The sequence below is a fragment of the Hipposideros armiger genome, unplaced genomic scaffold, assembly GCF_001890085.2.
Source record: "Hipposideros armiger isolate ML-2016 unplaced genomic scaffold, ASM189008v1 scaffold_126, whole genome shotgun sequence".
NCBI classification, from domain to species: domain Eukaryota; kingdom Metazoa; phylum Chordata; class Mammalia; order Chiroptera; family Hipposideridae; genus Hipposideros; species Hipposideros armiger.
The window spans coordinates 1,148,192-1,161,733 of NW_017731476.1; the positions used below are offsets into that span (position 1 = coordinate 1,148,192).

Genomic DNA, 13,542 nt, shown 5'->3' on the forward strand with positions numbered 1-13,542 from the left:
TCCAGAGGCTGGCAGGCCAGGCTCCCCTAGGGCCTTCTGAGGGAACGCAGCCCTGCTGATGCTGGTTTTAGCCCCAGGAGACTCACATCAAACTTCTAACCAACAGAACTATAAGGTAATAAACTTGTGCTGTTTTAAGCCACCAAGTCTGCGGTCATTTATTTCAGCAGCAACAGAAAACAAATATATCCTATCCCAAAGCAGGGCCGAGGTTCATGTTATGGGTTCAAGGTCACACGGCTAGGAAGTGATGAAATCGGGGATTGAGTGGGCTTCCCTGGCTTGGCCCTGCCCTGAACCATTTTTTCTCTGTCCACGGCCCCCTCCTCTCCATAAGCCAGCCTTGCAGGCAATGTGGCTGGGGGCGGGTCTGTGCTGGCCATCAGAAGTCTGTACAAGGACATTGTCTAGGGCTCCAGGGACTCAGGCTGTGGTGTAAGCCTAGTACCCCAGGGTCTTCACAGAAAGCGGCCCGGGGTCGCCACCAGCCTCATCTTGAGCCACGCCCCTGGCCATTTCTCTGTCCTTGGCAAACCAAGCTCTCGCCTCTTTAGGCGCTTCATGCTTGCTATTCCCTGCACCTGGAATATTGTTCCCAGGGCTGCTGCCTCCTCCTCATTCCCGTCCCAGCTTAAATGTCACCTCCTCTGAGAAGGCTTCTCTCCCCATCTCAGCCACCAGTGTCCTCTCTGACGCCCACCCCCCAACCTGTGTCCTGGGGTTTACAACCTTCACGACATTCAAGGTCTTCTATGGGACCATCCTCACATCCTCCCTGAATTCCTAAGCTGACCCAGCCCTTCCCTTTTCTAGTTACGGAAAAACAATGTCTACCCTTCTCTGTGCCACTCCTTCAATGCCTCTCGCTCATGAGGACAAACGGGGTGGGAGAGAACGGCGGGGGGGGGGCATCAGGGCTTAACCCACCATTCCTCCCTCTTCCAGCCACTCTGCCTCTCAGGGCACACAGCCTCCTCCCCACGCTGATGCCATCAGAGGTCCAGCTCTGCCGACATCTGGAGTAGGGTCTGTCTGCTTCGGGGACAGAGATGAAGAGCCACCAACCCGGTCTGACCAGTTGGAAAGGTGCTAATTTGTCCTCCTATCAGTCTCACGCCCATCTCATTTGTCTCACAATTTAAAAGGGAAGACAGGAGGGGTAGAGGGTACTTACTGGCTCCTCAAAGCCCAACTGTCACATTGTAACTTTATGTGGTTTATTTATGTAGCCCGGTGGTTACATAAGAGCTCAGGCTCTGGGCTCAGGCTGCTGGAGACTGGATTCCACTCTACCCCTTCCTAGCTGTGTGATCTTGGGCAAGTTACTTGACCTCTCTGTGCTTCAGTGTTCCCATCTGTAAAACACGCACAGTGATAGGACTATCCTCGGGGTTGTGGTGAGGATGAAATAGGGCTACATGTAAAGCTCTCGGAATAGTGCTTGGCATGTGTTAATAAGAACTCAAGAGATACTGGCAATTCTTATTATTTGTGTTTCTGCACTTAATGTCTGTTTTCCCTGTTGGGCTGAAGGGCCACAGGAGAAAGGGCTGGGCCCATCCATCTCAGCACAGTGCCTAGGGCATGCTAGGTGCCCAGGAAGGGAATGAATGAACAGCCCAGAAACAAGCACATTGTCCCAGGCTCCTGCTGATTTGACTGGTCTGGAATGAAAGCTCGGGATTAGTTCAGAACTCCAACCCCACATAGCCCCCCCCCCCCCCCCCGCTCCTCTCAGCAGGTGTCTGAGGGCCCACCAAGAAATATGATGGTTAAAAACTATAAAATGTTGGGGCCAGCCGAGTGGCTCAGCTGGTTAAGAGTGAGAGCTCTGAGCAACAGGGTTGCCAGTTCGATTTCCACATGGGCCAGTGAGCTGCGCCTGAGCTGAGTGGCCGCAAGCTGCCCATGGGCGGCCGGATGGCGACTGGACTTGGAGCTAAGCTAGCTGTGCCCTCCACAACTAAGACTGAAGGTCAACAACTTGGCTATTCCCCTTTCCCAGTTCCCCAATAAAAGCTTTAAAAAACAAAAACAAGGGCCAGTCAAGTGGCTCGCTGGTTGAAGAGTTGGCTTGGGAGCGTGAGCTCTGAGCAGCAGGGCTGACGGTTCGGATCCCACATGGGCCAGTGACACTGTGCCCTCTACAGCTAAGATGGTGAACAACAGCTCAACCTGGAGCTGGGCTGCCATGAGTCGCTGGCGATGGTGTAGGCTGCAGTGTGGCTGCTGAAAGCTGCCGTGAGTGGCCGGCAGCCATCATGAGCAGCCGACAGCCGGTGTGAGCTGCCGTGAGCCGCCGTGAGTGGCCATCCTATGGCCGACAACCAATCTGCCTCACCCAGGAAGAGCACAATACCAACATGGGCCAATGAAGCAACGTCCTCCACGACTAGTCTGAAGAACAAAAGGAGAGCAACTTGTCTGTTCCCCTTCCCTGATTCCCCAACGCTGTTCCCTCCCCCAATTCCCCAATAAAATCTTTAAAAAAACAACTGTAAAATGTCAAGAAAGTAAACTCCTTTGTTTTCATTGTAGGTCCCAGCAAAACTCTCAAACTGGGTCTGGGGTCCCACTGTCCTTCTGTGGTCTGGTTCTTAACACCCACAGGTGACTGTCATACCCCCTGTTCCCAGGGTGGGGGCTTAGCCAACCTCCGGACAGCTCTCCCCACCTCACTACCTCCTGAAGACAACATAACCCACTGCAGCATATATCCTCGCAGAACCCCGGGTCTCACACAGAAGCATATGGATGTCGCGCTAACCACCAAACGCCTTAGCAGGTGGGCACAACTCCTTTGTGCATTTGACAAAGATTCCCTGAGTGGCCTGCGTGTGCCAGGTGAGTGCTGCGTGCTGGGGACGCAACAGGGAGTGAGAGCTAGCTGTGCGCAGGCCAGAGGGGGTCAGCGAGACCGGCGCCGTGATGACACTGTGGGAATAGTGGGCCGTGTTGGGAGCACGAAGAAGGCACCTCAGAGGAAGCAGTCTCGGCACTGAGTCTTGAGGGGAAAGCAGGGAGCCAGGTTTCAGGGTTCAGAGCGGAGAAGAAAGGAAAAGTGGTGATTTATGCCCAGGGAACAGCCCTAGCAAGGGTTTGGGGGTGAGAGAGAACCGCCTGAGAGACATGAGAGCACGTCTGAAGGACAAATGTTCTCTCTGAGGACATCAACCATTCCGGGGGTGGCTGCCTGTTGCTACATCCCCTCAAAACTCGTATGTTCAAGCCCTAACCCCCAGGACCTCCGAGTGTGACTGTAATTGGAGATCGGGTCTCTGAAGAGGTAATTAAGGTAAAACGAGTCAATTACGGTGCACACTAATCCAATCTGACTGGTGTCCTTATAAGAAGAGGAAATTGGGCCATAGACACACATACGTAGGGAAAACCATGTGAAGACGCCATGTACACGCCAAGGAGAGGCCTCAAAGGAAACCAGCCCTGCCGACACGGCGACCTTGGTCTTGTAGCCTCTAGGACTGTGGGGAACTAAGTTGCTGGTGTTGACACCACCCCTGGTCTGTGGTGCTTTGTTATGGCAGCCCCCCAAAGACTAATAATACACTCACTCATGATTTCAAACAGTCCCTCATTTCTCTTTCCCTAGGTTTCACTCACATTTCCAAGCTGGCTGGTCTGGATATCTGGCTCAGGAAACACAACACACTCAGCTTTGAGAAGAATGCACTCAGAATGGAGCAGGGGCGGGGCTGGGGGGGGCGCGGGAAGGAGAGGCCAGCCAGCTTGGGGGGGGTGGCGAGAATTGCTACAAGTAGGCCCTCCCACCTCCTATCATTTTTTTTTTTTCTCTACTTTCCAGGTAGAAAACTCTCTTCGGGGGACAGCTGTGGTTTCTGCTTTCCCAGCATGCTTTCTGCCTCCTCCAGCTCTGCCTTGATTTTCCTTTGGAAACCGCTATCCATCCACAGTGGTCTGGGCAGCAATAACCACACCCACAATCCTATTGGCTGGGCCTGGCCAATCAGAGCCATGGTGACTAGTTCAGAGCCGGGGCCCAGTGTGGGTCCCAGAGACAGGCCTGGGACTTCTGTTGGGGCCATTAGGGAGAGAAATCTACTTTCTGCTGGAGCTGCAAAGCCAAGTCTCAATGCTGGGCCTGTGTGGGGCGCCTACCTGAGAATGGTACCAAGACGAGACAAAAGAAAACAGAAATAAGAGGGAGGAAAAGAAAGAGAAGAGAAGGGAAGGGCAAGGGAGGTGAGGGCAGGGGAGGGAAAGGAAAAGGGGGGGGAGGGGAAGGGAAGGAGAGGAGAGGAGGGAAGCTAGCCTCACTAAGCCCTGGACTCCTCAGCTATCCCAAGCCAACACACAGTCCCTCTTTCTCACACCAGTTGACAAGCAGGGGCTGCTACACCTCCTACGATGCATAGGCCTCTTTAACAGACATTTCCCACCTGGAATTTCTGGGTCATCAGAGGCCTTTGGGAGCCTCTGCCTCCTGCGATCAACAGAGACCTGACTGGTACACCTCCCTGGCCTGTGAGATGGTCAACCCAAAGCTGAAGTTCAAATACCACTGGAAACTTAAGTCCGACTGTTAGATTCAGAGACATCAAAGCGAAAGAAATGCCACGTAAGACAGCTCACCTTTGGAAGCCGGGTTAAATTCCAGCACCACGAGGGTGTCCAGGCCCTGGGAAGGACGTCCTTCTGTCCCCTGGTCCTCAGGAATGTCCTTCTGCACTGAGTCCTCCCTGGGAAGAGCAGGGTCACGCCTGGGGTGGTCCACCAGCGCCTGGTCCTCAAGCTCAGGCTCCGAGAGTATGGCTTCTTCAATGGAGTCATACTCATCACTGGAACAATCCTTTTGTTTCCTCTGCAGACTGACACTGAGTTCCAGGCTTTTTCTCAGCTCCTGCCAACGGTCAAGAAAAGGGAAAACAATGTTACATGAAGAAACACTTCTTAGAGGGGCCGGCCGAGTGGCTCAGTTGGTTAAGAGCTCACTCAAGAGTTTGAGCTCTGAGCAACAGCGGTTCGAGTCCAGCCCGAGCTGAGCAGCTGCTGAGCTGCCAATAGGTAGCAGGATGAATCAGCTAAAAAAAAACAAAACAAAAAGAAAAACAAAAAAAAACACTTATTAGAAAATAGATCGTTAGAACCAAAGAACTATTCCTGCCAAACCAACATTTACCAAAATCGTCTCAAGCCAGGTGTCATCACTTTGACAATGAGAAACCAAACAAAGGGCAGGGCAAACGAGCAATTGTCCAGACAGACTAATATTTACAATATTAACTGTGGTGTTCACATGCCTGGAATGCCACTAAGAGTGTGTGTGTGTGTGTGTGTGTAAGAGAGAGAGACAGAGAGAGAGGGAGAGAGATGTTTTGTTTTGGGGGGCCTGTTAAAACAGATTGCAGGGTCCCACCCCAAGGGTTTCTGACTCAGTGGGTTATGAATGGGGCCCAAGAATGTGCGTTTCCAACAAGGTGATGCTGACGCTGCTCGTCCAAGCACCACACTTGGAAAATGGAATCCCAAAGGCCTCCCAACGACCTTGAAATTCCAAATGGGAAAATGTCTGGCGGACAGTTGTGGGGGCTGTCCTGTGTACTGAAGCACCTAAATGTCAGAACAGTTAGCACTTAACTGTTTGACAATTTTTTCACATGCGTTTTGTCTCCATGAGGTTGTACATTTACAATCTTAAGGCCAAGCATTGAGATCTAAGAGGGACCAGAAACTGTATCACCAAAGCCAGGATATTTGTGAAAAAAGAACAGCAGCACATTTATACTGGGACAAAAAGTATGAAGTGGACTGTCTGGGCAACCCAGTATGTTTGGTCAGCCTAGCTGTACTACCCCGGTCGTATCTAGCATGAGAAAAGGACACAATCAATGAAGGTTTGGAGGTTGACCAGTGTTGTATTAATAGTAGGCTGATAATGACTCCCCCAAATGTCCAAGTCCTCACCCCTAGGCCGTGAATCAGTGAGGGCTCATGAAGAAGTGAGAAACACTGTATAGAAAAATCTGATCATCTCAGAGAAATCATCCTAAAAAGACCAATGACAAAAAACATATATACCCTGTTTTCCCGAAAATAAGACGGACAATAAGTGGTAGCATGATTTTAGGTGCCAAAATATGGCACCTTGACATACTGAATATTTTAAGCTGAAGGAGTTTGTGGAAAAGGCACCCTTCTCCCTGAAATAGGTAATAAAACCCTCATGTGAGGGGTGTGTGCCCTCCGTATCCAGGAGGAATCATGCTATGGCTTATTCTTCTGCTATGTCTTATTTTCGAGGAAACACGGTATATGGATGAATATGAAAGGCGCTGCTGGGGAGGAAGTAAGGAACATGTTATTGGAAACTAGAGCAGAGGGAATCCTGTTATATGGTGGCAGAATCTTAGTTGAATTGGGTGCTGCAGTTATGTGGGAAGTAGAATTTGTAAATGATGGACTTGGATATTTCACTGAAGAGATTTCCAAGCAAAATGTTAAGTGCAAGCTGACTTCTTGCTGCTTAGAATAAAATGTGAGAGGACAGAGAAAGAGTGAAGGAAGAGCTGTTAAGTAAAAAGGAACGGGGATTGGGTCATTTGGGAAACTCTCAGTCTATCCAGGTTGCAAACAACATTATAATTAGGAGATGCCCTGTCAGAGAGGCATGCTCGGAGAGGAAACCAAGGGTGTAGCTGGACAATCTTTTGCTAGCTCAAAGGCTAGAGTTTTCAATCACATCAGGGGCTCTTAAAGATTAGACATGTGGCTCATGGGTCCCCTTAGACGTCTCAGCAGAAGCCAAGAACAGAGATGGGATTATCCAGGAAAGACCTGTTGAAGGAGCCTCTTAGTTCATGGAGTGAACGCTAGAGACATATATAGGAGACCCACATCGTTTTTGAGAATGTCACACCAGCAGAAACACCACAAGCTTGAACTGAATGGGAGTGAGAAAAGATGAAATTAAAGAAGGCTGTCAGACTCGCAAAATTCTACAGGCAGGAAACAGGTTTATAAAACTGTTTAGCTGCAAACACATGACCAAGGGTGGAGCCATCGGCTCAGAGGCTGGAGCCCTGAGCCACGGAGAATTATTCCCGGGGCCCTGAAACCTAATGGAGTTTGCCCAGGTCGACTTCAACATTGCTTGGTTTTGGTGACTGGTTTTTTTTCTTTCATTTTCTCCCCAGTTGTAATGGGAATGTCTGTAATTTTTATTCTGTGCCTCACCTACCACTGTATTTAGAAGCAGAGAACTTGTTTTTTAGGTTCGTCAAGTCCACAGGAGGGGAGGAATTTTGCCCTAAAATGGGCTATATCCAGAGTCTCACCTGAGCCAATTTAAATGATACAGATGATGAGATGGGAGGACTTTGAGCAGATTAGACTTAGACAATATTTTGGACTTGAGTTGATACTGTCATAGGTTGAGACTGGGGAAACTTGGGATGGGATGGATGTATTACATGTGGGACAGACATAAATCTTTGGGGGTCAGAGGGCTGACTATTGTAGGCTGAATAAAGAGCCCCCAAAGATGTCCACGTTTTCATCTCTGGGACCTGTGAATGTCACCTTATGTGGCAAGGGAACTTTGCAGATGTAATTAAGTTAAGGATTTTGAGATGAGGGAGATTATCCTAGATTATCCAGAGGGCCCCAATGTAATCACAGCATGTTTGTAAGAGGGAGGCAGAAAGATCAGAATCAGAAAGAGAAGATTTAAGGATGGAAGCAGAGACCAGGGAGGAGAAAAGGTGTTCCATTGCTGGCTTTGAAGGAGGAGAAAGGGATTCTCATCTGGAACCTCCAGAAAACACACACGTTGGCCGACATCTTGATTTTAGACCAGGGAAACTGGATTTGGACTTCTGACCTCCAGAACTGTAAGACAAGCCACTAAGTTTGTGGGAAGTTGTTATAGCAGCAATAGGAAACTAATGGAGCCATCTACCTGTTACACTCCCTCCCTCCCGCCCTGCCCAACACCAAGTATCAGTGATATTTACTGAGCAAATAGAACATGCCTGGCACAGAGTAGGTGACTGACAAATATCTTCTGAATGACTATTTTACTTCGGTGTAAGGAGGGGTGGAGAGCACCCACAGGCCTTAAAGGTGGCCTTAGCGATGTAACCCTTAGCAAGTTACTTAAGCCCTCTGACCTGCAGTTTGACACCAATAAAAATGGGTTTGCAGATCCCTGCCTCATGGAAATGTTTTATAAATGGTCTGATTGGGGATGGTTTCGCCCCCCATGGGATATTTGGTGAGGACTGGAAATGTTTTTGGTCACAACTAGGTGAAGGCAGCGCTAGTGGCCTCTAGTAGGTAGAGGCCAGGGAGGCTGCTAAACACCCTAGAATGTACAGGACGGTCCCCCAGAACAAAGAATGATTTGGTGAGGCTGAAAAACCCCATATTCAGGTGAATCAATGGCACTTAAAAAGATAATAACCAGGTGTTCAGATGGAGTGTACGAAGGTGGTCCCTGCTCCCTTCATGGAAACTGACTGAGACCATGGCTCCTGCATCTGGAGTCTGACTCTGGTGGGTAGTTGGGGGTCAGGAGATGCACTGCTTCCTCCACGGGAAAGCATGACTCCCGGGTGGGCTGCTATTTCATAGCGGTGTCAGTGATGATAAAACTAGCATCCTGTGCAGCGGAACAATGCTCTGTACTTTACAAAACATTTTCAGCTCCTTCTCTCATTTGATCCTCACCATAGCCCGACAGAGAGGTAGGTAGAGTGAAACCCTTGATAACATACTATCAATTTTTTTTCAAATTTTATTGGGGAGCAGCCATGGTCATTGGTTACACATTACTTTCATGCTACAATGGCATAGTTCACTCTTTTAAGGAGGGCACAGCTCACAGTGGCCCATGTGGGGATCGAACCGGCAACCTGGGTATTATCAGCACCACGCTCTAACCAACTAAGCTAGCCAGTCACCCCAACGTGCTATCAAGTTAAAACAGGATAGGCAACTGGCTCCTGTTTTTGGCCCAACACCCCGTCTCAAATGGGGTCAGCTTCAGGTGTGCATTCTGCAGGGGTGGAGACAAGGCCAGGAAAGAAAGCGGTTGGCAGACCCCTGTCTGCATCCCCAGTCTTTTTGCCCAGTCATTGTGGATCAAAACAATAAAACGGGTGCTGGCCAGCTCGGAAGCTCCTGGCTGGGAGAATGCTCTCACCATCCAGGAAATCCCTGCCAGTCCCAGGGCCCAGGATCACCTCCACGGATGTCTGAGGCAGTGTGGAGCCATGCCACAGATGGCTCCAGGAAGGACTCAAATGGGGCGGGAGGATTCTCAAACCACGGTCAGCTGAGCAGGCTCCTCCCAGCCTCCTCATTACCTTCACAGCATTGCAACCCCACATTTTAAGTGACTGAAGTTTTGGAGTCCCCAGAAATTGGAAAACCGAGACCTAAAGCCCTGAGGCGGCCCAAATTTTTACAGGGATTAAATGGCAGAGTTGTAACGTGTGCCCTTGCAGCTGCTCCCAGCTCCTTCTAGGTTATCCAAGTGTTAAAGACTCTCTTGCCTTCTGCCAGGGTCCAGCCAACGGGGAGGACGACGTGGCTACAACTCCTGGTAATTTATTCATGTGTGCAGGCGTGCTAAGAGTGTGCTAAGGGCTGCATGGAGGGTTGAGGGGACAGTAGGGAGTCGAATGGCACAGCCTCAGATGCTTGCTGCATAAAGAAAAATGGGAATTCCCGATGTGAAGGAAAGGACCCACCTGGATGATGGGATGGAGGGTGGGTGGGCTGAGGGCGCCCCTGAGGAGAGCTGCTCAGGGAGGCTGGGAGAGGAAGAGCCGCCCAGCGAGTGTCTGGGGCGCAGAGCATCAGGCAAGGGGAGCAGGAGAGGTGAAGGCCAGGAGGTGGCGATGGCTGGAGGGCAATGAGCACCCCAGGAGGGGAAGGCAGACAGTGGGTAAGGGGTCCCACAGGGCAGGGCCTTGTTGGCCTCGGGGCTGGGTCTGGATTTGTTTTCTGCCCAATGAGAGGCCACTGAGGGTGCTGAGCAGACATACAACACTATCCAAGTCCCACATTTAAAGATCACAACAGGGCTTGGATACCAAGTGGATTTTGACAGGTGGGGGGGCCAGGGCCAAAACAGGGCGAATGGGTGCAGCCGTGGTGGCAGGTGGATGATGAAGGTGGCAGCAGAGGTGGTAACAGGAGATGCATTTTGAGAGCACTTGGGAGGCAGACGGCAGGAATGACTGACTGGAAATTAACAATGCATCTACCCTTTGGCCAAGCCCCTCTAGGAATTTATCCTTCCCTCTTAAATATACAAAGACCACGGAGGCATCATTATCACAGAGAAAGGCCCGAATGTTCATTGGTAATAGATGGCTTAAATTACTAATAGGGCAGGTGCCCACGCAGCCTCGGGCAGCCTCACAGAGAATGAGGGAGGTCGTATGCACTTACTCAGAAAGGTGGCAAGAGACACTTATGAAAAAGAAGCATAGGAAAAGGTACATGTGGTATAAAGCCAATGCTAAAAATAGTTATTAGCTTCTAGGCATGTACATGTGCATATATGCACACAAGAGGTCTGGGGAAATAGTCACCAAACTATTAACAATGTTCTCTCTGGGGTGACATTATGGGGACTTTCTTTTCTGATATGCTTTACTGTATTTTTTTTATCATAAGCCTACTTAGAATTTTGTAATTGGAAAAAAAAATGATATATTTACATTTATGGTTAAATCCCATCCCTCATGCCTGCACATAAATTAAGTCCCCAAGGGAGTGGCAGGGACAGTGGTGTGAAGGACCCTGGATAGCCAATTGTCTCAAAAATCAGTCATCTCTAGCCCTGGAACACATCTTGTCCCCAAAGGAGTGACTCAGGAAGTGGCAGGTGGCAGCACAGGACGCTAGAAGATGATGGAGCTGTGTCTGATTGGGTGTATCCATCAAATGGGCCCAGACATAACAACAAGGGGCCACCATCACAACGGGAAGAAACTGGGGTGATACGCAGCACCCATAAGCCCTTCTAGGAAAGAGCCTCCCTGAGGAAAAAATGCAAACGGCGAAGGGTAAGTCAGGGAGCACAGCCCTGGAGAAGCTGTGGTAACAGGTCTAGCGGTCAGTCGCCACTGAAGCCATTTATGGGCTGAATACATTATATCCTAGACAACTGCAGACGTCCGGGTTACGGAACAGAATGGAATGTTCAAAACCTAAGCCCCTGGCCTCATTGCCATAGCAACGAGTCGATTCAAATCCATCTTAAATGGAAACAGAAGAGTTTAAAAAGGTGGCAAAACCCTGGCCTCTTAATATTTTGTTCCTAATTTATTAAACTCAGGGGATAGTTTAAGAAATATTCCTTATGATAAAAGACATTTAAATCTCAAGAATTCCTCCCATTTCAATTTGGTTTTGCTTCTGTTAAATTAATATACATTTAAATGCCATAATTGTATTTACAAAATATGTATCAAAAAGGATCCTAGATGCTGCACGGCTGGTAGCTTCTTCACAAAAGAAAAGAATACATCTGCCCACTCCGGACGAGCAGACTTTAGGAACGGCTACCCTTAGAATGCCCACGTGATCCAAAACCAGTTCCAGGGGCAAAAGGGAGATGAACTAAGTAGCAACACTCCCTCGAAAAAGCCATTCAAAACCTTTCCATCTGGAAAGACGAGGACCTGGGGCAGATCGCTTTGAAAGCCAACCTGCCGACACTTGAAAGGGAGACCACACTGGGTCAGCTACCAGCTGCTTTGAAGCTGTTATCCAGAAATTTTCTCTGTGCAAACGAACTTTATAGCTTTGCTTTACAAGCTCATTAGATGCAGTTTCAATGTTCAGGGTTAAAAATGTTCAGTTCAGGCCCTTTCTGCAGAAAGCCCTCTGCACGGAGCCCAGGTTGGAAATACAGCTGGTGGAGAATGGCTGATGGGGATGCACAGAAATGGGCCAGGGAGGAGGGGGAGGGAGGGACAGATGGACGTAGGACCACTGACCAAAATGCAACAGGGGTTTGACTGGTGGCTAGGGGAACAGCGTCTTCCATGCCTGATGTGCCTTTCTGCTGGGATTGGAAAAGAGCGAAATCAGGCAACCACAAAGCTATTTATTTGCAATCATAGGAACTATACAATCAACAGCACCAGCTACCAATTACCAAGTTAACCTCTCTCCACACCTTAGCTCATGGCAGCCTTCCACCACCCCAGTGGGTATCCTTATCCTCCAGGCTCAGAGTACCTCAGTACCAGCCAAGGTGACATGGCTAGTAACGGCAGAGCCCGTCTAGATGAATAACTGTCTGACTCCAAAGTCCTGGCTCTTTGTCTACGTTTATCACCTGCTGGCACCAGCGCATTGGAAGCAAGTAGTCTCTAGGGTGGGAGGAAAATCAGGAGCTCTGACTGTCCATGAGCTTGCACGGAATGGATGAAACCTGCCTGTAAGAGCTTTCGACACAAAGCCGCCTGGAGGCCACTAAACGTGTTAAAGTGGGCATTAAGTGTTAGCGGGTAAAGCGTTAAACCTCTAACTACCCTTAGAAAGGGGGACAGCTAGGCCTGAGTTCTGGGCCCCGGGTTCCAGGTCCCTGGGTCTCCATGCAGGTCCCTGAGCCCAAGCCCCCGCCTCGAACGAATGTGGGGAAATGTTCCCTGACAAGCTGACGAGGTTGTCTGTCGAAGGGATGCAGTGAGATACAAGCTATGAATTGGTGTTTCATGACTGCTTTCACAGGGGTCTTGTTTTCATAGAAAATTTCAGAAGTGAGATGACAGCATATTCTTTCTTTCTCAGATCCTATTGATTTTGCCAACGAGAAGATCAGATCATGAGGCCACAAAGGATACTGGGAGACAGTCCGCAGAGGAAGCGGCAGTCCTGGGGCAGAGGTCAGGGGCCTACAGCGCTCCCCCCCCCGCCCCCCCAGTAGCCTGTCATTTGGTTGGCAGTCTCATAACCCTGGGATTTGAACGCCTTCAGCCCGGCACACCGGGTTAGTTATAGTAATTCCCGAGAGCTCCTACTGCCTTACCTGAGCTGATTTACACATTTATGCCTGGCCCAGAAAGGAGTTTCACTCTGCATTGACAGGTTAATTGACTAACTCGTTCTTCTTTTCATTCATTTATTTATTCAACAGATATTTATTGTTGAATCTATTTGTCCCCATTAGCAGGTCTCACAGCCAAGTACAAGGACAGAGTGATGAACCAGGCAGAGTCCGCGTTCCTACGGAATTTACAATCTGGCAACAGAGATGGCCCTTCTAGAAGAAATTACAAGGGTAACAAGTATCAGGGACAGAAACCTAGGCCTTACCAGCCCACGCCTCAAGCCTGGTGGCTCCTAGATCCCAAACTTCCCAGAATAACGTGACTTGAGCCCTATGTTTAGGGTTCACCGTGTCTTTTTAAAAATCACATTCTCAGGCACCAATTCTGAAGGAACCATGGCTCAGAAAACCTGAGCTCTACGTGGGCTCCAAATCCCTGTGTGATGTGTTCAGTTTTATGAACTTCCTTTCTGTCCCGTTCAACCTTGGAT

General features: G+C 49.4%; 1 protein-coding gene across 1 annotated transcript in view; it reads right to left on the reverse strand.

The window, feature by feature from the left end:
* The window catches only part of KATNIP (katanin interacting protein), a 189,836-nt gene that overhangs the window by 78,850 nt on the left and 97,444 nt on the right, over positions 1 to 13,542 (reverse strand). Inside the window, exon 8 of the mRNA XM_019648445.1 lies at positions 4,612 to 4,879. Within this exon, the coding sequence (XP_019503990.1) occupies positions 4,612 to 4,879 (268 nt within the window). The remainder of the gene's footprint in view (positions 1 to 4,611; positions 4,880 to 13,542) is intronic.